This window comes from Hippocampus comes, unplaced genomic scaffold (assembly GCF_001891065.2).
Source record: "Hippocampus comes isolate QL1 unplaced genomic scaffold, H_comes_QL1_v1.1 scaffold600, whole genome shotgun sequence".
NCBI classification, from domain to species: domain Eukaryota; kingdom Metazoa; phylum Chordata; class Actinopteri; order Syngnathiformes; family Syngnathidae; genus Hippocampus; species Hippocampus comes.
Window position 1 is genome coordinate 188,317 of NW_017805785.1, and position 21,644 is coordinate 209,960.

Sequence of the window (21,644 nt, forward strand, 5' to 3'; positions counted from 1 at the left end):
AGCCAATCACCTTATTGGGGGAGGGGCCGGCCGATCGGCGAGAGCGGTAGGCTGTGCCCTGTAACTTTCATCTTGTCCACTTTCACTGTCTTGTCTACTTTTACTTTTATCTCGTCTGCTTTTACCTCAGTCTTGTCCACTTTTCAGGCTGCGTGGCATTTTGTCCGTGGTGGGTCCAGATGCCCTGAAGAAGTCTAGGAGAGATGAAGAGCGAGCCAAGCGTTCACAGGAGGAGGTTGGCAATTGGCATGACAACACACACACACGTCCATGTGTTGCGTCGTTACATATGACGATAAAGTGCCTGTATTGTAATTTTTTCTTCCCGACCAATTACAGTGCCATCAGACGTGGTACCACGAAGGGCCCACCTCTCTCAAGGATGCACGTCTCTGGCTGGCCCGTTACTCTCTGCCCAGGTGAGTGCCCACCGACTGGACCAATGAGTCCAATATGAAGTCGAGAAACCGGGAGTGCGTGTGTGTGTGTGCGCGCGTGCCATGTGCTGTGATTGCTCCGTCAGGTCGATGAAGCGTCTCGAGGTAGCCCGGGCCCAAAAGGAAATTTGCGAGGCAACCAGAACCATCCGCCAACAGGAGCTGAACAAGAGCCTGAGAGTGAGCGCAAATCAGTATTAGCAGCGTGATGAAATTATTTTTCAATGATTTGGATGATTTAAGAAAAGTGTCACTCCTCCTCTTTTAGAACTTGAACAACTTCTGCAGTCAGATCGGTGACGATCGACCAATCAGCTTCTGCCACTTCAGCCCCGATTCCAAAATGCTGGCCACTGCCTCCTGGTGATGCTCGCACACAAACGCAAGCGTGCAAACAGCTCGTGCTATGCTAACGTGACGTGTACCCCACAGGAGCGGTTTGTGTAAGCTGTGGTCCATTCCCGACTGCAACCCGATTCGTACTCTGAGAGGTGGGCGGAGCATTCAGTTTCTCGTACAGTGGTGCCTTGACTTATGATACTTCACGTGGTTGGATTAAAAAATATTCTCTCTGAGGTTTTTAGGGCCATGTCCAAACCTACAAGAACTCCTGGCTTCAACACGCAAAACTTTTATTTTCTTCAAGCATCTCTATATCTATAAAGATAAAAACAAGCAACATCCAATTTTGACCTGTTTAAAAACATGCTCTTGAAATGAGGAGAAATTTGAGCGGGAATTCACTTCGATATCAACTTGCGAAATAATATTTAAAAAAACAAAACATTTGAATCAACCTTTATATATTTGTTAAATTCTTAATTTTAGTTTTTTTTTCATGGCTGGAACAGATTAATAGAATTTTCCTTAATTTCAAGTTTTTAAAAAGCACTTTTATCCTGCAAATCCAATTGAGGGGGAAAAAAAACAGTGGCACTTGTTGAATTGCAGGTCACAACACCAACGTGGGCGCGGTGGTCTTCCGCCCGCAGGCCGGGTTGTCTCTCGACCAATCGGACGTCAGTTTGGCCTCGTGTGCCGCGGATGGGTCCGTGAAGCTCTGGAACCTCCTCAGGTAAAGTAAAGGAGGCGGAGCCAAAGAGGAGAAATCAAAGTGAAAAGTAACAAACCCTTTTTTGTGGTCGTCGTAGCGACGAGCCGGTGGTGAGCATCGACGACCACACCGAGCGAGTTTCTCGTGTTTGTTGGCATCCGTCTGGAAGGTTCCTGGGATCTACATGGTAAAGCGGCAGACACACTCAAAACACACAACTAGCACACATGCTATCGACCGAGGCCCGACCGATTGATTGGCCAATATTAGCTCTGATTTTTAGCACGTTAACATTACAGCATGAGACAAAGATTATGGCATTCAAATGTTTGCCCCAGTTCCCCCCACCCCTTTAAAAAAATAATTTTGGGGCAATTTTTATCTATCATTAAAGTTAGATGAATCCTTAATTGCTTGGTATTGTAAGACAGTCAAATGTTCGTCCAATAATTATCTTTATTGTTGTAAGCGGTATTGAAACAAAAAAAAGAATCATTCACTGTGTAGTTTTTGTTTTTTAATTGATCACTGATTGAAATCCTACTCTGCCAAAACGAAATTGACATAGCCGTCATCAAATCCATATCGGTCGGGCCCCGGACCAATGACGACGAATAACGCGTGCTAAAACTGTGTAGCTACGATCACTCGTGGCGTCTTTGGGACATGGAGGTGCAAGAGGAGATTCTACATCAAGAAGGTCACAGCAAAGGTGTTCACGATCTTCATTTTCATCCTGACGGATCGCTGGCTGCCACTGGGTAAGCGCTACTATGCTACAAAGCAACAGCGTACGACTACACCGGAACAGGATACACATTGTCATCACTGGAGTAAAGCACGGCGGAAAATATTGCTTCGCTTGGGGAACCAATTTAGCTTTGCGAACCAGTTGAGCTTCGCAAACCGAGGTTCCACTGTAATATGTCGCCCGTACAGTCAAGTGAACCTTTTCTTACTCGCCAGTGGCCTGGATGCCTTTGGAAGAGTTTGGGATCTCCGCACAGGACGCTGCGTGGTCTTCCTGGAAGGACACCTGAAGGAGATCTACAGCGTGCATTTCTCACCTAACGGGTCAGTCAGTCACGCGACAGCACCTGGAGAACCGGGATGCAAGTCCAGACTTCTTATTGAGTCCCACTTACAGAAAATGGAAAAAATTCAGGGGGCCACACCTTTGCCTTGTTTTTAGGTAACGTGCGAAAAGCAATTCACGACATCTTGTCAATTTCAAAAATGGTTTCCTATCTTTCAACATATATACTTTTTCCTCATAACTTTTTGATTTTCTTATTAAAAGACGAAAAGAGAATGAGTCCCATTTGCCGAATCACGACAAAGCCATTTTTAGATTATATTTTTTTAGGAGCCACAGGTATTTTTTAGATTATATTTTTTTAGGAGCCACAGGTATCTAGGTCCACTATATTAAAAAAAAAAAAATCCCTAAATTGTGATTGTTTTCTCACTCAGTTACCACCTGGCGACAGGAAGTGGAGACAACACCTGCAAAGTTTGGGAGCTGAGGAACAGGAAGTGTCTTTACACAATCCCCGCCCACCATAACCTGTTGTCAGGTGTCAGATTCCAGCGTAAGCACGCTTTGCCTTTCTTTTTCCAAAAGCTCTTAATTCCAAAATTATGCACGGCAGGCTAATGGAACGCTCTAATTTGTTCGTCGAGTGTGATTGCGAATGTTTGTTCGTCTGTGTGTGCCGAGACATGATGATGCTTTTGAAGTATTTGCACTCAGTGACATTCCAAGACTGCATTTACTCGACGTGCGTGTGCATGTATATGTCTGTGCATGTACAGCGACGGACGGCCAATTCCTGTTGACATGCGCATACGACAACATGGCGAAGGTTTGGAGTCACCCTGGCTGGATGCCGCTGAAGACGCTCGCCGGCCACGAGGGGAAGGTAGACCTTTGTTTTTCTCCGTTTCTGATAGTTGCACAAATCCGGACATACCGATGATCGAGTTTTCAATTCATCACCGAATGATTTGTTCAGCATTCCCTATTCACTCTGTTGGGATTTCTGCAGAACGATCAAGGTCCACCATATAGAAAAAAAAAAAAAAACTATATCGTGACGCCTTTTTTTGTTATTGTTGTCAGGTGATGGGTGTGGACGTGTCTCCAGACGGCAAACTCATCGCCACGTGCTCCTACGACAGAACCTTTAAACTTTGGGTGACGGAATGAGACGGTTTGTTTCACCGCACCTCACTCTTTATTCAATAAAATGGTCTTTTAGCAAGAAGTTTTCATGTTAGCATCTCTGCTAACGTTAATGTGGACTTGAGCTGGTATTTGGCGACTTTGACTATAGACCATTTAACAATGTTTATTTAAGGGGCTTCCAGGTTTAGGTTTGAGCCTCAAACGAGCATGTTTGTACTGTTAATCAGAAAATTAGAAACGACAGTCAAATCACCAGTTTTTCAGTGAGCTTTTAACTTTTTTTGAATATAACTTTACAGCAAAATGTATGCAATACACCTCACTTCATATCTGTCCAGCTGACATCTCAGATTTCAGTTTCCCTCCATTTCACATCAAATGAAAAACTTCATAGCCACAAGGTTTAACAATTAGCATCTCATTGCAGGTGCCCCCAAATATACTTTATCCTCTGCAGAGAAAGACTAATTTGTGCCATATTGATGACAGATAAGCAGGCTCAATGATCAGTGTATTCTTCTTGTACCCACAGTTGACTGAGGCAAACACATCAGGAGCAACACAATGTGCATTTCAGAACAAAGTGTCGAAAAAGAAAAATTAATTGTTAATTTTGTCAATGTCTTTATAAAGTAGCGTTTTTCCACTCATCAAAATACGTGTTACACATTTTTTCATGTTTTATTAACATACGTTTTGACAGAGGGAATAGTTCCTGGTTTGATTTTAGTCGCCAACATGATTGCAGGGCAGCGCTCGCTGCGATGCAAATGTTCACACGCTATCAGTGGCGTGCGAGACGTCACTGCGGCGCCTTCTGCTGCTCCGCGTGGACTACGAGACCCTTAGCGATCAGGTCCGGGACCTCGACGGCGAGCCAAGGGCCGAGCCCGAGCGCCATAAGGTGGGCCAGGCCGAAGCGCGGCGCGTTCCGGGCCCACAGCGGCGCGAAGTGTTCGGTCAGGCAGATCTTGCCGCCGCGGTACATTTTAGCCGTTTTGCCATCCAGCTCCGGCAGTGCCACTTCCGGCGCCGTGTCCGGGTACGTCACGGGGATGTCGAACTCCAGGCGGAACTCGTAGCGCAGGAGCTCGTGCACGAACCAGCAAGTGCCGGTCCAACGCGTGCCGTCCGCGTTGGACTCGAGGCGAAACCAGTCGTTGTCGGCCGCCTTGTTGTTCTCCACGAAGCGGATGAGAGCCAGGTACTCCTCCTTGAGGCGCTGCGGCCACAGAGCTCGCTCCCGCGGGCCGGCCTGTGTCTTAAGAAGCGGGATCTGAGACACCGCCTTGCGCGTGCTCTCGTCCGCCATCGAGACGAGCGGACCGGCGGACAAACTCGTGGGCCAGTTGAAACGGGGCGATCGTCGGCGACACTCGCTGACGTGGACCAGACATCCGCTGTGTTGACTGGCTTCCGGAATCTCCCTCTCTTCTTCGGCTTGCTGCTTTAGCGTGCATTATCGCCACCTACTGGACAGGACTGTGCATGGGATGAGAGCGTTGCAAACTAGTAATCAGGAGTTGACAAACGTTCACCTCAGTCGAACTACAACACGATTCGAAATAAAACCCCCAAATGAAGAATTTAAATTTAATGGCTTTATTTTCTCATTGTGAGACCGATTCAAACCATTCCAACGTTCAACAGCTGATCCGACTCCAAAAACTTTACAAAATAAAAGCTCCGAATCACGTATTTTTCTTGACCAATTCAAACCGTCGCAACTTTGGCTGTTCAGTTGATTCTTACCGCAGAAATGTCAAAATATCAAAATAAAAGCCAATTTCTATATATATTCAGACTGAATCAAAGAATTTCAACTTCAAAGTCCAACAATGTTTGAAAGTAAAACCCTAATCATCTAAACATTTATAATCATCAAATGCAACGTAACATTTGTAATTTCGTTTGCCCGTTTCCGATGTACAGTATGTGAATGAATGTCCATTTATATGCATTACTTTACTGTCACATGCAATATGTCGGAAAGGCCGCGTTTCATTTCAAAACAAAGTGGGGGAAAAACGAGTAACGTCTACATTTAGGGTTTTTTTTTATTTTTTATTTATGGGACATTTCGTTTTATTTCAAAACAAAGTGGAGGAAAAACGAGTAACGTCTACATTTCGGGATTTTTTTTTTTATTTTTTATTTATGGGACATTTCGTTTTTGAACAATTCTCCTCACAGTACCAATTTTACGTACGTGAGTAGCAGTAAAGTATCGAACACGTCACAACAGCGCCAATAACTTAACGGAAGCTGTCACCATTACACTGGAAGAACTTCCGGTCCAGACAGCCATCTTAGCATATTTTGCCTCTCGTCGTTGCTCGCAATTTTGTGAATCGTTGACATTTTCACGAATCTTCGTCGATAATCAAACACTTTCTCCGTCGACCGCAAGCAGGTAGCTCGCGTCAGGAGCACAGTCGCCTCGGCGCTAAGATGGCGGCCGACCGTCGCGAGGACAAAGGTACGAGTGAGCTTGGCTAGCTCGATAGCTTGGTTTGCCAGTTAGCTTGTCTTTGTTGTGTGGAACCTTTTGTATCGCCAATCTTGCTAATCGGGTTATTGATTTCTTCTTGGTCGCTCGTCGATACGCGTCCCCAAGCCTAACGGCAGCGGGTGATTAGGACCATTTCCTCAATTTTGTTACCTTAACCGCACTTGGACTCGTTTCAAGGAAGGAATGATGTGACCTACCAGCATGCCTGCTAATGATGTTGTTGTTTATACAATTTCTATCTGTTCAGAAAAAAAAATTCACACTCGAATAAGTTATAAGTCAGTAGTCATAATAACTTTAATATGTTCTTATAGTTAATGGAAAAATCAAACTATATATCAGAGTACAGATTTCAATGTTTTGAGATCTGAAACACGACGAAAATGAGCCCTGGGGAAAAAAATGGCGGCCAGTCACCTGGATTGTCTAACATGTTCATTTGAGAATCCCTTGGTCATGTTGCTCAAGTTGATTTTATGGTGTGATAGATGGCGAGCTCACTGTTCTGGAAGACATTTTGACTGAAGCGCCGGATCAGGATGACGAGCTGTACAACCCTCAGACGGAGCGACACATCACAGATAAGAAAGGTAGCACCCGTACCATTTTGTCCTCGATCTATCTTTTCTTATCTTCCATTCCTCACTTTGCTGTCTTCACCTTCCTGGGATGCTTTGAGACACTTGGACATATTTGTGTGGTAGGAACAAAGCGGAAGAGCGACCATTCAGAGTGCCATGACCGCAAGCGGCTACGGGGCTCCTCTGGCCACACCCCTTCTAGATCATCTTCGGCCAATAAGAGAGGCTCAGGCGCCCCCCTATCATCATCGTCCTCTAAGAGGTCAGCTACCAGTCCTCACAGACGCCACGTTAGCAGCTACCGCGGCGGCGACGACTACGATGAACGAAAGAGCCGCCGGGGGACGAGAGACGCAGGCCGTAGCAGTGGAGGCGAAAGAACCAGACGGAGACGCTCTCCCAGGAACAGCGACGCCGCCAAGCAGGTGTGCCAAATTTCACAGCTTTGTATGACGCCGCTGCCATTAACGCGTCGTGGTAGCAGTGGGGTGGCGGACATTCTATTTCTCCATAAGCAGACCTTCGTTCAATATGCTGCAATTAGGTTTTTTTTTTTTTTTTTTTTTGCAAAAACATAAAACAAGAAACAAAACAGGGTCACCTTTTTTTTTCTCCGTCAGTTTCTCAGACGACGGCGAGTCGGCGCACTCGGCCTCGGGCTCCGACGTCTCAGGTAGGAACTGCTCCCGTTTGCATCGCCTGGCGGCGCCGCCAAGTTCATACTTGTGACTGCCTCATGTTGTTGTCCAAACAGGTTCCGAGAAGAAGCGGGAGAAGCTTTCGTCGTCGGTGCGAGCCGTCAGTAAGTCCGCCTTCCACCGTTGGGCAACGTCAGTCAGTCGACCGCGCTTCTTGTTTTGGCCAACCGTGCATCCTCTTTTCTTGCAGATCCCACCAGTAACCTTCGCTACATCCTGCGCGAGTCGCGCTTCTTCGTCATTAAGAGCAACAACCACGAGAACGTCTCACTGGCCAAAGCCAAAGTACGTCACCTGCCGGCTGGCAAGCTCCACCTTTGCCTTCCCCCTTGCCTTCCTCGGTTGCACGTTCTTTCCTTCTTTTTTCTCTTCTTTCTTCCTGCCCGTCTGCCTCCTTTTTCTCTTCCTTTTTTTCTTCCCACTTTCTTTCCTTTCCCCTCCTGTTAGGCAACATTAACAGTCAACAAAAACAGGTGAGGTCAAAGCACAAACAACTTTTAGTAACCATCAAAGAACATTTTGGAAAAAGTTAAAGCACATTAACTATCAATCAATGAATTGTCAAAACCTGCCTCCTTTTTCTCTTCCTTTCTTTCTTTTCTTCCCACTTTCTTTCCTTTCCCCTCCTGTTAGGCAATATAAACAGTAAACAAAAAAGGGTGAGGTCAAAGCACAAACAACTTTTAATAACCATCAAAGAACATTTTGGAAAAAGTCAAAGCACATTAACTATCAATCAATGAATTGTCAAAAATATCAACATCCCAAAAACTAAGGACCCAAGTTACCCAGAATCAATTCAAATATCTTTGCCATGTCTTTGCTCCATAATTATAATAATAATAAGAAGAAAACCTTTATTCGTCTCACAATGGCGAAATTCGCAATTTATAGCTGCAAAGTTATGAATGGAAGACAGTCGAAGAAGAAAAATTGTAGGCGCTGCTGTAAAGGCAGCCGCTCTCGCGACGCCAATTGGCAGCCTCCTTGACTACTAATTAGCCATGTCGCTCTTTCTTTAGCCCTTTCTTTTCTTTCTGTCCTTTCCTTGCTTCCTTTTGTTCCTCTCTTTCTATCTTTCTTGGTCTGAGCTGAACTCCACCTCATCTACTCGCCGTTGTCGTTCAGGGTGTGTGGTCCACGCTGCCCGTCAACGAGAAGAAGCTGAACGCGGCCTTCCGCGCGGCTCGCAGCGTCATCCTGGTCTTCTCTGTCCGGGAGAGCGGAAAATTCCAAGGTGAGAGGATGAGGCGAGGGGTTCGGGGGGGGGGGGGGGGCGGGGGGGGGTCAAGTTGCTCATCAGCCAGATGACTTAAAGGCATACCTCACACATGTGCTAGGTTTTGCCCGCTTGGCTTCTGAGTCTCTTCACGGCGGCTCTCCCATCCACTGGGTGCTTCCTGCCGGCATGAACGCCAAGATGCTGGGTGGCGTCTTCAAGATCGATTGGCTCTGCAGGTGAGCTCCCCCCTGACAGCGGGTTGGCCACCCACTTCACCTCACTTCTTTGGATGGCTCTCCGCAGGCGGGAGCTCTCCTTCACAAAGACGGCCCACCTTTCCAACCCCTGGAACGAGCACAAGCCCGTCAAGATCGGCCGTGACGGACAAGTAAGATTTTCATTCTACATTGCTTTTTTTAATCAAGTGACACCTTAACTTAGGGCTCTTACCTTAACCCACAATGGGTGAAATCGATGATGTAGGAACTTGCAAACCCTGTGTGTAATTATGTTACCGAGGTATGTATTAAAAGCATTTACGGCATTTTATTTTTATTTTTTATAGTCTTTAAACACTTCAAATATTACAAACTCGAATTAATTGAGAGAGCGCAAGAGCAGTGGGTAATGCAAAAAGATGAGCCACATTTTGCACTCGTTTCCATGTTGAGCTATTTGTGTGCGGTTGCCCTTTGTCAGGAAATCCAGCCGGACGTCGGCGCTCAGCTCTGTGCGCTCTTCCCTTTGGACGAGAGCGTGGACATCCACCAGGTGGCCCGGCGCGTTCGCCACAAGCGTGAGACCCCTTCGGAAACGCGACCCCGCGGCCGTCCGCCGCTGCGCGAGCCGGGAAGGTTAGCCAATCGCCAAGCTCCTCCTCCCACTTCCTGTTGTTCTTCCGCTCCCACCGCGGCGCCACCTGCCGCCGGACGTCTGAGACAACGAGCGCCGCGGCTAATCCGCTCGAGCTTGTCGTTGCTCTGCCACTCGCTCTGGAGTATTCCCGCTGGAGTGCCGCCGTGAAGGTTGCTCTGTGAGGCGGGAAGTTGAAATGGTTTCATGTTTGTTTGACTTTCTCTCTTTGCAGGAGGTTCACTCATAGCAAGTTGAAGCTAGCCAAATCTAGATGGACTTTTCAAAATAAAAGCATTGGCTGGACTGATGGAAGCAGGAAGGGGCGAGGGAGCTTGAAGGGAAAAGAGAGAAAGAAAGAGAGAGGGACTGTGATCTCCACATGGACTCTTTTGTTTTTGGTTTTTTTTCCAAGGTGGTGCAGGTTGATCATTTGATGGGGAGGGGGGGAAATCACTGGACTGTCCCATGAAGGGTGGCGGGGGGACAATTTGTCCAATCAGGTAAAAGATGGAACTGATCAAATGACCCTGCGTCCACCCCTTGGGCGGACACTTGAAAAAAGTCTTGAGACAGACACACACGCACCGAACGAGGACGTTTTGTTGCGGTGTGTGTGTGTGTTGCTCTTGAATGAACTCTTAAGTGTGTGTTTGATGGACTCAAAAAAATGTCTGGAGGGGTTGGGGCTTTTCATTGGTGACTGACAGGACTGCACCACCAGCACCATCATGACCCCTCCGCCCTTTCAAAGTAAGAGGGTTTGTTTGAAAAGCCTTTTATCATGGACGCAGATGTGGAAACAAACTTTGTAGAATCCAAAGTCCACTTTTACATCACAAGCGGTATGTTGACCCCCCAGCCTTTGATATCTTTCAACGTTTGTACATCTACTATTACATTTTTTTTATTATCGCGTGAATTTGGAAGCTTTGACATACACTAGTCCCCAGCCTTTGATGTCTTTCAAAGTTTGTACATCTACTATTACATTTTTTTCTTATCGCGTGAATTTGGAAGCTTTGACATACACTAGATTGTCGACTGAGGGACCAACCAAGTAGACTCATAGTACCAGTGGGACCAACTTGCTCGACATGAGGACAAGTGGGACAAAGACTTAGCAATCGACGAAATAGACTTCAGGAACAGTGGAACAATCTTGGAAAACGGAGGGCTGAAGTAAGTCGACTCGGGAACTGACTGGACAAACCGGGAAGACTCAGCAACCAACAAAATTGACTTAAGCATCAGAACGAAATACCAGTGAGACTTTGAGCCCAAGTAAGTGGACTTCAGGACCAATGGGACAGCCCAGAAAGACTTAAGGAGCGACTGACTAGACTTCAGGACAAGTAGGAAAAACTGGGAAGACTTTTGGACCATCTTAGTAGATGCTAGGACCAGTCGGGCAAATTGATAAAACTCAGAGACTGAGCAAAAAATAGAAAACAAAGATGCGAGACTGTGGGACCACCTAAGCAGACTTGAGAACTGGTGTTACAAACTGAGGTGACTTGGCCGACCAATTTTGTAGATCTGAGCATCAGTTGGACAAAGTCTTTTTCGTGCCAAGGCTTGTCAAAGTGGTTTGAAGGTTGAGTATTTCTTTTTTTTAGTGTGTGACTGCTACCAGCAGCCTCGCATGTACTAGCGAGCATCCGTTTGTCTTACGTGTCAACTTGTCCACGTAGGCGTCGTCTCGAAGAGTACGACCTCCACGGCAGGAAGCGACCTCGGGCAGAATGTCCGGACTTCAACCAACGATCAGGTTGTGGAAATGAGAGTCCAAGAGAAGAAGCCGCAAATGTTGTCTGTTTGTGGATTTTCCAGTGACCATCAGCATGTCCTCGGGACGCTCGCTCATATGCGGTCGCGCTCACGGAACAATCTCATTTGGTTTTCTTTGCAGGCTTTATCCCAGACCTGCGTAACCAGCCGGTGGAGAGGTGAGGACCACCGCCCCCCCTCCCCAAAAAAAAAAAAAAAAAACAGCCAACGTAGCAAATGATGAAGGTGGAAAAACCTGCACTTCTCTGTCTTGTTTTCTCGGCCCTTTTGCAGGCGTTTCTCCAATGTGAGACGGGACATTTTCCTCAATGGGGTGAGTGTCCCGCTCAGGCGGAAGACCTGCCCGCCGCACAGCGAGCCACGTCGGCCGACGCGTGCGGCCATGGGGCAACTCCTTTCCTTTCGAATGGCAGATGTAACGGGCAGTCAAAAATTCCACATTTTATGACAAAACTGACACCTGCGTATACCAAGTCAGATCCGGCCACCCAAATAGCCTCTGCAGAATTTCAAATCCATTCACTGTTGTCCGAAATAAGCGACATGAAACTCATTCAGTACCAGCCAATTCTGAACCAAGTCTGAAAAGACGTTTAAAAACGTCTTTGGCAGTGAATGAGTTAAGAACAGTCAGCAAAGCATGAGCAAGTGATGCACAATAGAAGAAATTTCAACCAATACTGAGAACCAATCATTTCCTGCTTTTTACCGGCGATACGGAGAACTGATAAAATGTTTCAGTCCCAGGACGATATTTAAAAAAAAAAAAATACAGTTTTGCCTGGCGATGAGCAATCTCAAAAGCTCTGACACAAATTGTACGATTCATAAAGTTGGTTGCATTTTGTCTTGACTCGGGACAAGCATCACCGGTAACATGGCTTCCTGTTTCTCGCCAGTCTTACGACTACATGCGAGACTATCACCACAACGTGGGACCGCCGCCTCCTTGGCAGACGTTGGTAAGCCTCGTTTGTTCCTCAGGCTTCCCTTTTGAGTCCTCCGCCGGAACCGATCATGTTTCTGTGTGTTCAGGCCGCATACCCCGTGGAGCAGCCGGCACCCCACCACCCTCCCTACTACCACCACAACCATCCCCCGCCACCCCCGCACCAGGCATACCACCACCATCCTATGCCGCCGCACGAGGGGCCGCCCCCTCGCTTCCGAGACAAACAACGAGTTGCGGCGCCGCCGCATCGTGCCTTCGCGTCCAGTCCGGTGAGTCTCAGTTCTCGGGGGGCGGGGGCGCGCCTGGACTGACTTTTAGAACTGATTGGCGTCGACTTGCTCGGGCAGCACGACTACGACATGCGCGTGGACGACTTCCTGCGGCGGACGCAGGCCGTGGTGAGCAGTCGGCGGGAACGCGAGCGTCAGCGCGAGCGCGAACGAGTCGGACCGAGGCGAGAACGAGAGCGGCCCAGGGACCGAGACCGGGAGAAGGAGAGGGGGCGCTACCGCAGATGAGTGAGCACATCGTTTCCTCTTTGGGCTTTTATTTGACTGCCGCGACAGCATTGATTCTTTTCGTGGGAAATAGAATGTGATTATTTCCTCCCTCTTATTTTGACGATCCCATGTAGGAGAAGTGACGTCACGAAAGAAATTAAAATGAGGCACATTCTCTTCCAGGAATCCTCTCTGCTGCTCTCCACAGAAAATATGTTTGTCAGTATTTCAGGCCAACGGGAAATAGACTAGTCTCCATTTTTTTTTTTTTTTTTTGTGAAATGTCTCGCAAAAACCAAATAAATAACTTGTGTTCTTTCATTAAAATATTGTGCTTTGTTCCTTTGTTTCCAGCACGCGTCTAAGTCCTCCCTCGCTATGGCGAAACGTAGCTCCATACCAAGTCATGTGACTTGAATGGGAGTGGTTGCAGACGCGAAAGTCTACAGTTGGTGTAAAGTGACAACATCCACCATAAAAGTTTTAGGATTGCCTTGAGATGCCACCAGATTGTCATAACACACTGTTTTTGTTTGACTGAAACTCCTCCACTCCAACTTAGTTCCTCGGCACTGGAATTCCTGAGAGTCAAATAACAACTTTTTCAAAGGTGAAATTATTTTTGTCTCATTGAAACTCCTCCACTCCCAACAGTTCCTTGGCACCAAATTCTTTCAAGACCATCACGGGCACTGTTCATTCTTAACAGGAACCCCTCAACTCACTTCAACATCGTTCCTTGACACCCAAATGCCACAAGATGGCTTCAAATCACAGCCCACGTGTAAATGCTATCGTTCTTGAGACAAACATCTTTCAATATAATCTCAAAGCACTTTTTCCCCCAAAAAGAAACCCTTCAACTCACTTCAACATAGTTTCTTAGCACCAGCATACCTTGAGATGGTGTCATTGTTTTTTTTTCTGAAATAAACGCCTGTAACTCACTTTAACGTAATTAGCTGACAGACACCACAAGATGGTGCCATAGTAAGACTTGATTGCGTTTCCCTGAACACACTGAGGAAATTAGGGTAAGTGCGTGTGGGCGGGTGTGCGCGCGTGTGCGTTTATATATGTGTGCATGCATGTGTCACATACGTGACACACGCATGTTATTTGGCACGACGGTGTGACAAAATGAAAGTGCTGAAAAGCAAAAGTCGAAGCTGTGGCCGGTGAGAAATTGTTGCGGAATCCGTTGGGACGACACCAGAGTCATGGAGGATTTGTGTCGGCTGGGCGGTTTGGATCCCTTGTGGGTAAGTTAAACACGGCAAAAGTTTTTGGGATGTGGGTCATGGTCACAGTAAATTTCAACAACAAAGACTTGTAAACAATTGTTTAAAAAAAAAAAAAGCTTAAAAGTTCGACACTGCTCTGCCTTAAAGCTTACAGCCAATGAAAAGTGCCATAGACAGGCTAACGAAACTAGCATTGACGTTGCAGTACTTAACACTATGAAACTGATATTTGAACACAAACAGTGCATAGACACACATCAGATTACTCACAGGCAGATTTTCTTCATCCATTGCAAAGGAAGATTTATTGAGTCATTTCCAATAGTGGTGACGCTCTTCTTTGTTTGCATCACTTGCGGTGATACTTTTTGGACAGCGTTTGTGAAATCATGTTGAACGGTGCTTTTTTTTTGTTTGTTGTCAGGACTGGAACGTGACGTGGTACACCAGCAAGCCCGACCTGACGCAGTGCTTCCAACACACCGTCCTGGTTTGCTTGCCGTGCGTTTTCCTGTGGACCTTCTGTCCCCTCTACCTGCTTTACCTTCATCTTCGACCCCGGCGACAGCCCCTTCCGCTCTCATTACTGTGCTGCTCCAAGACAGTAAGATGACCGCCTAGTTTGAAAAACAGCTGTGGGAGCTTCCCAAATTTCGGCGAGTTTCACAGTTGCATTGTAAATAGGTAGCTAAAATGGGGAGGGGGGGGGGTGTCCATCCCAATTAACAGTTCGGGCCCAAAGAACGTGCACGGTGAAAATCTCTGAACCATATGCCTCTTTTAAACAATTTTTCATGAAGAAAGAACACGATTCAGGGTCAAAAAGTACAGATATTGACAATCTGACAACCATGTATGAACCCTTCCAATAGCCACAGAATGTAAATCTTTTTTTTAATGGAAAAAAGTAAATAGGCGGCCGATTGGGTAAGAAAAAAAAATCCACGAATAATGTTGAATGATTAAAAACAATTAAATAAAATCCACGATTAGACGAACACGCGGGGCTCCATCGCATGAATTTTTCCCGCATAAGTACGTGACGTCTGTTTGCAGCTGCTAAGCTTGAGTCTGGCGTCGTTGAGTCTCCTGGAGATTTTCTACCTCCTGGTGAAGAAGAACGACGAACTCCACACTCACGCCGTCTTCTTGCTTGGCCCGCTCGTCCGATCCTTGACTTTCGTGGGTCACGTCCGTCGCCGTCCGACGTCACCGTGCTCCAAACGGCATTTGAAAATGTTGTGTGCCCGCCAGGTGCTGTCCGTCGTCGTTATCCACGTGGAGAGGAGAAAAGGCACCCGCTCGTCCGTCCTGCTCTTCCTCTTCTGGACTCTTCTGGTTCTTTGCGCTGTCCCTCCTCTCAAGGTTATCGTGGAGCAGATTCTTGATCAGGTCTGGAAGACTTTGCAAATTGATACTTTCTTCTTTTTTTGGGGGGGCTTTAATTTGACAAACTGAAATCTACAATATGTTTCTCCTGTGTGTGCGGATCGTGACCTCCAGGGGGCAGTATAATTGCGACGTGTCAATGCGCCGTGCATTCACTTACAATTAGCCACAGGGAGTTGTTGCGCAGAAAATGACAAATATATATTTTGACAATTGCGACAGTTTGTGTTCAAATATTCGTTAACTTCGCAATGAAAGCTCTTGCGACATCGATGCTAGTTTTGTTAGCTTGGCTATGATGTTTTTTGTTGTTTGTTAGCATCAAGCTAAAGGTGTTTCCAAAGCCAAACCTGTATGTGGTTACGTTCAATACGCTTTGTTTTTGGTTTGGTTTGCCTACTGGGAGTGCCTCATTCATAGCAACAGTTGTGATATGCTGACTTTCCCTTTTGTCAGCTGCCAAAAGTCACAGAAGCCCGACGGGCAATTTTCCATATTCATTTCACGCGGGGCTCCGAAAACCTTCATGTGCGCTTGACACTTGGTTGCCAAGTCTGGCAGGCACGTGGCTGCACGTGCTCGCAAAATAGAAATAAAAATTCCAATCTTGGTGACGCCATTTCTTTCGGCCATGCTAACATGCGCTCTTTTTTTTCAGGGCTTTTGGTCAGACGGCGTCCGTTTTGTGGCCTTTTTCATCTGTTTTTCCCTCCAAGTCATCCAAGTGGTGCTGAGCGGCTTCTCGGACCGGCGACCGCTCGCCGCCCGCCGCGTTGAGGTAGCGAAAAGGCGATTGGGTTTTTATTATTTTTATTGGTGGGAGATTCCCGCTGACGTTTTGCTAGTTTTGTTTGGCTTTCTCATTTCAGAACCCTTGTCCCGAAGAAGATGCCTCCTTCCTTTCCAACTTTTTCTTTTTTTGGTTCAGCGGGTAGGAAAATCACAGACGGTTGTCGCGATTGCTGTGGGGTGTGTTCCCGTGTGTGAGCCAATGCTTGTTTGTGTTCTAGAAACATCAATCAGATGGCAACAATAATGTCAACAAATATATGGTGTTAGCACCCCAACCTTCTATCCCAATGCCGGATTGAATTTGCCGAATTATTGCGCCCTATCTAAAAAACACAATTTTCCGCCGAGCAGCCTGGTGATTCGGGGCTTCCGGCGCCCCCTGCAGGCAGACGACTTGTGGACGCTGCGCGACCAGGACTCTTCGGAGCGGATCATGAGTGAGCTCGAAGCCGCCTGGACGCAAAAACGTGCCGAGCAACGGTGAGAAAGAAACTCTTGAAACTACATTTGACGCGCATTTAAAAAAAAAAAAAAGAAAAATGTCACCGACTTGAATTGACAAATTGTTCCTGAAATGAATAGTTGAACAAAGGGATGATTTGGAGTAAAGAAAGTGTGTCCAAAGTTCGGCCCAGGGGGACACTTTCAAATTGAATTAAAAAAAAAAAAAAAAAAGAATGTTGACATCAAACAAGTTTGTAACAGTTTTCAATGTCATACACTACTTAGTGAAATGAAATTGGATGTCCGGACGAGTCAACTGCTGGCATCCTTCAAGGATCGGTTTGCAACTTTCCTGTCAAATGGCTTTTCATCATGATCATCAGAAGGCCGTCGGCGACGTCGGAGAAAAGCTGGCTGCTGAGGAAGCCCTCCAAAAAGCGCAGCTATATTTCCTTGCTCCTGCGTGCCCTGGGGCGGAGCTTCGGGCCCTACTTCCTGACGGGGACCTTGTGCCTCCTCCTGCACGACGCCTTCATGTTTGCTGTCCCGCAGGTGCTCAGGTTGGTCGGCAGAGATCTATCGAGATAAATGTTATATCAGTTCAACGGCAATTTACTGCCATGGAGGGGGCGTTTACTGTAACGGCGTAATCGCAAATGCTGTTTGGGCGCAGCCTTCTGCTGGGCTTCATGCGGGACGAGGACGCGGCCATGTGGAAGGGCTTCCTGTTCGCCGGCCTGCTCTTCTTCTTGTCTTGCCTCCAGTCGCTGCTTAACCATCAGTACATGTACCGATGCTTCACGCTCGGAATGAGGCTCAAGAGCGCCCTCATGGCCCTCGTCTACAGGAAGGTAAGCGGGCGGCGTCATCGGCATCCGGCCAACGCCGCCGGAGTGTGAGTTCCGTTATAAATAAAGCTGAATTGTGTTGTATTCCCTTTAGCGTAGCTCCATCTAGTGGAGGCACGACGCAACCGCAGCCACTATTGTAGCTTCTATTCATTCTCTGCGCCTTGTGTACACGTTTTGACCTTTTGGGAAGCGAAGCGAACTGCCGCAATGTGTTGATGTGGCGTCAGTGTCTGGTGATGAGCAGCGCCGCTCGCCGTCAGTGCACGGTGGGAGAAGTCATCAACCTGATTTCCGTGGACACCCAGAAGATGATGGACTTTGTGGTTTACGTCAACAGCGTGTGGGTGGCGCCCATCGAGATCGCTTTGTGTTTCTACTTCCTGTCCAACGTAAGCGAAATCGCTCTCGCAGTTGTTGTATCGGGAGAGGGTCAAAATGGCTCCATCCGAGTAACGAACAAGTTTTGTCGGCTGGTCGCCAGCTGCTGGGTTTGTCCGCGTTGGCCGGCATCGGCGCCGTCATCCTGATCTTCCCTTTGAACGGATTCATCGCGAAGTTGCGGAGCAAGCTGCAGGTGAGGTCGCCGGGCAGACGGCGGGGGGCGCCCGCCCGTTATTACCGCAGTCTGACGAGAAAGCGCCGCCCTCAGGAAGTGCAGTTGGACTTCATGGACGGCCGCATCAAGCTGATGAACGAGATCGTGAGCGGGGTGAAGATCCTCAAGTTCTACGCCTGGGAGGACGCCTTCTTGCGTCGCGTCGGCATCCTGCGAGACGGCGAACTGGAGGCCCTGAAGAAGTCGCAAGTCCTCTACTCGGTCTCGCTTGCCTCCTTCAACTCCTCCTCCTTCCTGGTGAGCTTCCTTTCCAGTATGAGTCCTTTTGGTTTTGGAGTCGTGGTGAATCTGCCGTCTCTTCCAAGATCGCCTTTGCCGTGTTCGCGGTTTACGTGCTGATTGATGAGCGCAACGTTCTGGACGCACAGAAGATTTTCGTGTCGGTCGCTCTCATCAACATCCTGAAAACTCCTTTGAGTCAGCTTCCTTTCGCCATGAGCACCACATTGCAGGCAAGTTGGCAAAAGCGCCCCCCCCCCCTCCACCCCGCAACCAAGTCATTTCTGACTCTGTGGGGCCATCAGGCTTTCGTTTCACTCCGACGTTTGGGGAACTTCCTGTGCCAAGATGAGCTGAAGTCGGACAATGTGGAAAAACTTCCCCTTTCCGACGGTACAGAGCCACTCGCTCACTCGCTCGTCTGCTCCTTGCTCGTCATCGGATCTCACCGGGACACAAACGCACTTTGTCCTCTTCAGACGGCGACGCAGTTCTGATCCAAGACGGGCACTTCGCTTGGTGCCATGACGGAACGCCGTGCTTGCAGGGAATCAACTTGAAGGTTGGTTTACATTCTTTGCTCCAAGCCGCCATGATGAGGAGGGTCACCCAGACGTTTTCGGCTTTTGCTTTTTTTCCATCATCAATATGCACAATTTATTAGAATGAGTCAACGCAATTTCGCTGAATTTGTGTGTACTCGGGCACTTTGTGTTTCTCCCCAAGGATGACCGCTGTCATACATTCCGGTTCTTATGATTTGTTTGAATCTGGTGAATGAGCCACATGGACACCAATGCACACGCGTAATATACATTCTCGTGTGTCAGTGGGTAACTCGCCCCCAAAGCATCGTTGAACTCAATCGCCGGAAACGTTTGAATCTTTTACGAAGGTGAAAAGCAGCACACTGGTGGCCGTGGTGGGCCACGTCGGATCGGGAAAGTCTTCGTTGCTCTCGGCCATCTTGGGAGAGATGGCGAGGAGGAGGGGCTCCGTCCTGATCAGGGTGAGTTTTGCACAAAAAAAAAAAAAAAAAGTGGGAGGTGCTGTGGAATGAGCTTGCTCACGTCACCATTTGTAGTTTGTCTAAAATTGGGCCGATTTTCTCCTGGCTCTCTCCGCAGGGTTCCGTGGCGTATGTTCCTCAGCAGGCCTGGATTCAAAACGCCACGCTGGAGGAGAACATTTTGTTCGGCCTGGAGAGGAAGGAAAGCTGGTATCACCGCGTCCTGGAAGCCTGCGCTCTGTTGCCGGATCTGGAACTACTCCCGGCTGGCGACACCACCGAGATTGGGGAAAAGGTAGAAAGCCGCGTTGCGCCGGCGCAGGAGGGGCGAGGATGACACTTTTTGCCGGAACGCAGGGCTTGAACTTGTCCGGAGGTCAGAAGCAGAGGATAAGCTTGGCCCGAGCAGTGTACAGGAAGTCCGACGTGTACCTGCTGGACGACCCGCTGTCCGCCGTGGACGCGCACGGGGGCCAGCACATCTTCGATCGAGTCATTGGACCCAAAGGACTTCTGAAGAGCAAGGTGGAGCAAGGCCTGATTTATTCACATCCTCAAGTGCATGTTCGCTCTAACAGAAAGCAACCGTTGGAAGTGGAAGGCAAAGCCGTTAAGTTACGCAATCACGGCTGCAATCGTTTTGGTGAAGCCAGAGAGAGCAAAACAAAAGCCACGTTTTGTTGATTTGAATTACTCACCAAGTGCTGAAACAAATCGTTCAGCAGGGTCTGTGAAATTCGATGAAATTCACGTTTACGGACCAACAGGCTCGTCCCCGCGTCGCGCTTCCTTCGAGCCGTCACATGGCAAGGGCCACGTGGGATCGGGAAAGTTTTCGTTGCTCTCGGCCATCTTGGGAGGGATGGCGAGGAGGAGGGGCTCCGTCCTGATCAGGGGGAGTTTTGCACAAAAAAAAAAAAAAAAAAGTGGGAGGTGCTGTGGAATGAGCTTGCTCACGTCACCATTTGTAGTTTGTCTAAAATTGGGCCGATTTTCTCCTGGCTCTCTCCGCAGGGTTCCGTGGCGTATGTTCCTCAGCAGGCCTGGATTCAAAACGCCACGCTGGAGGAGAACATTTTGTTCGGCCTGGAGAGGAAGGAAAGCTGGTATCACCGCGTCCTGGAAGCCTGCGCTCTGTTGCCGGATCTGGAACTACTCCCGGCTGGCGACGCCACCGAGATTGGGGAAAAGGTAGAAAGCCGCGTTGCGCCGGCGCAGGAGGGGCGAGGATGACACTTTTTGCCGGAACGCAGGGCTTGAACTTGTCCGGAGGTCAGAAGCAGAGGATAAGCTTGGCCCGAGCAGTGTACAGGAAGTCCGACGTGTACCTGCTGGACGACCCGCTGTCCGCCGTGGACGCGCACGTGGGCCAGCACATCTTCGATCGAGTCATTGGACCCAAAGGACTTCTGAAGAGCAAGGTGGAGCAAGGCCTGATTTATTCACATCCTCAAGTGCATGTTCGCTCTAACAGAAAGCAACCGTTGGAAGTGGAAGGCAAAGCCGTTAAGTTACGCAATCACGGCTGCAATCGTTTTGGTGAAGCCAGAGAGAGCAAAACAAAAGCCACGTTTTGTTGATTTGAATTACTCACCAAGTGCTGAAACAAATCGTTCAGCAGGGTCTGTGAAATTCGATGAAATTCACGTTTACGGACCAACAGGCTCGTCCCCGCGTCGCGCTTCCTTCGAGCCGTCACATGGCAACGGCGGTTTTGCCTTTTTGTTTTGCTTTAGACTCGAGTGCTGGTCACCCACAGCCTCAGCCTGTTGTCCAGGGCCGACTTGGTGCTGGTGATGGAGGAGGGGCGCGTCTCCGAGATGGGCTCGTACTTGCAGCTGTTGGAACGCAAAGGAGCTTTTGCCAAATTGATTCACAACTTTAGCGGGAACCAGCCCAGAGAAAGCTCCGCCTACAAGCGCGGTACGGAAGGACGACGGCAAAACGCGACGAAAGATCTCGGAAACGTGGCTTTGGTGAAACGGGAGCTGCGTTTTTTTTTTTTTTTTGTCTTTGCAGTCAGCAGGAAGTCATTGTCCCGCCTGAGTTTCACGGACTACTCTATTGATCTTTCTCAGGAGCAGCTCATCAGGTAACGACGTATTCGATCCTTTTACTATTTAGACCAGGGGTCCCCAACCGCCGGTCCGCGGACCGGTACCGGTCCGCAGGGCATTTGGTACCGGGCCGCACAGAAAGAACTTGCCTTATTTCCGTTTTATTTATTTCGGAATACGAAATGTGTTTTATTTTGAAAAATTACCGGATTCTCTGTTACATCCGTCTGTGTCAC

General features: G+C 48.2%; 4 protein-coding genes across 4 annotated transcripts in view; 3 read left to right on the plus strand and 1 right to left on the minus strand.

The window, feature by feature from the left end:
- The window catches only part of prpf4 (pre-mRNA splicing tri-snRNP complex factor PRPF4), a 4,836-nt gene extending 1,081 nt beyond the window's left edge, over nucleotides 1–3,755 (plus strand). The window contains 13 exon segments of the mRNA XM_019885417.1: nucleotides 1–46; nucleotides 148–235; nucleotides 340–419; nucleotides 524–617; nucleotides 706–800; nucleotides 870–928; nucleotides 1,389–1,512; nucleotides 1,589–1,678; nucleotides 2,130–2,252; nucleotides 2,458–2,565; nucleotides 2,965–3,083; nucleotides 3,307–3,413; nucleotides 3,614–3,755. The exon segment at nucleotides 1–46 is cut by the window's left edge and continues 62 nt beyond it. Coding sequence (XP_019740976.1) covers nucleotides 1–46; nucleotides 148–235; nucleotides 340–419; nucleotides 524–617; nucleotides 706–800; nucleotides 870–928; nucleotides 1,389–1,512; nucleotides 1,589–1,678; nucleotides 2,130–2,252; nucleotides 2,458–2,565; nucleotides 2,965–3,083; nucleotides 3,307–3,413; nucleotides 3,614–3,700 — 1,220 coding nt within the window. The 3' untranslated portion in view covers nucleotides 3,701–3,755.
- Nucleotides 3,756–3,930: 175 nt separating this feature from the next.
- Nucleotides 3,931–5,143, minus strand: ufc1 (ubiquitin-fold modifier conjugating enzyme 1). Its single transcript, XM_019885412.1, has one exon. The coding sequence runs from the start codon at nucleotides 4,989–4,991 to the stop codon at nucleotides 4,482–4,484; it is 510 nt and encodes a 169-aa protein (XP_019740971.1). The 5' UTR covers nucleotides 4,992–5,143; the 3' UTR covers nucleotides 3,931–4,481.
- An 831-nt stretch (nucleotides 5,144–5,974) lies between these two features.
- Nucleotides 5,975–12,941, plus strand: ythdc1 (YTH N6-methyladenosine RNA binding protein C1). The gene is made up of 17 exons (XM_019885352.1): nucleotides 5,975–6,158; nucleotides 6,680–6,781; nucleotides 6,896–7,327; nucleotides 7,368–7,445; nucleotides 7,527–7,574; nucleotides 7,661–7,755; nucleotides 8,599–8,707; nucleotides 8,811–8,928; nucleotides 8,996–9,080; nucleotides 9,392–9,546; nucleotides 11,239–11,315; nucleotides 11,457–11,493; nucleotides 11,609–11,648; nucleotides 12,235–12,297; nucleotides 12,371–12,556; nucleotides 12,635–12,805; nucleotides 12,922–12,941. The coding sequence occupies exons 1-16, from the start codon at nucleotides 6,131–6,133 to the stop codon at nucleotides 12,803–12,805; spliced, it is 1,824 nt and encodes a 607-aa protein (XP_019740911.1). The 5' UTR covers nucleotides 5,975–6,130; the 3' UTR covers nucleotides 12,922–12,941.
- A 1,066-nt stretch (nucleotides 12,942–14,007) lies between these two features.
- LOC109525088 (multidrug resistance-associated protein 1-like) overlaps nucleotides 14,008–21,644 on the plus strand; it is a 13,311-nt gene continuing 5,674 nt past the window's right edge. The window contains exons 1-19 of the mRNA XM_019885354.1: nucleotides 14,008–14,049; nucleotides 14,423–14,635; nucleotides 15,088–15,423; nucleotides 16,079–16,198; nucleotides 16,290–16,351; nucleotides 16,564–16,692; nucleotides 17,040–17,216; nucleotides 17,330–17,507; nucleotides 17,735–17,896; nucleotides 17,989–18,081; nucleotides 18,157–18,360; nucleotides 18,429–18,575; nucleotides 18,648–18,735; nucleotides 18,822–18,904; nucleotides 19,238–19,351; nucleotides 20,366–20,542; nucleotides 20,605–20,772; nucleotides 21,088–21,274; nucleotides 21,371–21,443. Coding sequence (XP_019740913.1) covers nucleotides 14,008–14,049; nucleotides 14,423–14,635; nucleotides 15,088–15,423; nucleotides 16,079–16,198; nucleotides 16,290–16,351; nucleotides 16,564–16,692; nucleotides 17,040–17,216; nucleotides 17,330–17,507; nucleotides 17,735–17,896; nucleotides 17,989–18,081; nucleotides 18,157–18,360; nucleotides 18,429–18,575; nucleotides 18,648–18,735; nucleotides 18,822–18,904; nucleotides 19,238–19,351; nucleotides 20,366–20,542; nucleotides 20,605–20,772; nucleotides 21,088–21,274; nucleotides 21,371–21,443 — 2,753 coding nt within the window. The remainder of the gene's footprint in view (nucleotides 14,050–14,422; nucleotides 14,636–15,087; nucleotides 15,424–16,078; nucleotides 16,199–16,289; nucleotides 16,352–16,563; nucleotides 16,693–17,039; nucleotides 17,217–17,329; nucleotides 17,508–17,734; nucleotides 17,897–17,988; nucleotides 18,082–18,156; nucleotides 18,361–18,428; nucleotides 18,576–18,647; nucleotides 18,736–18,821; nucleotides 18,905–19,237; nucleotides 19,352–20,365; nucleotides 20,543–20,604; nucleotides 20,773–21,087; nucleotides 21,275–21,370; nucleotides 21,444–21,644) is intronic.

Bases quoted from the DNA above. Each gene is read 5' to 3' on its own strand.
- ufc1 (XM_019885412.1), bottom strand. From the start codon at position 4,991: ATGGCGGACGAGAGCACGCGCAAGGCGGTGTCTCAGATCCCGCTTCTT.
- ythdc1 (XM_019885352.1), top strand. From the start codon at position 6,131: ATGGCGGCCGACCGTCGCGAGGACAAAG. The intron at 9,081-9,391 runs GTAAGATTTTCA...GCCCTTTGTCAG, and splicing joins AGATCGGCCGTGACGGACAA to GAAATCCAGCCGGACGTCGG. The intron at 11,494-11,608 runs GTGAGGACCACC...GCCCTTTTGCAG, and splicing joins CGTAACCAGCCGGTGGAGAG to GCGTTTCTCCAATGTGAGAC.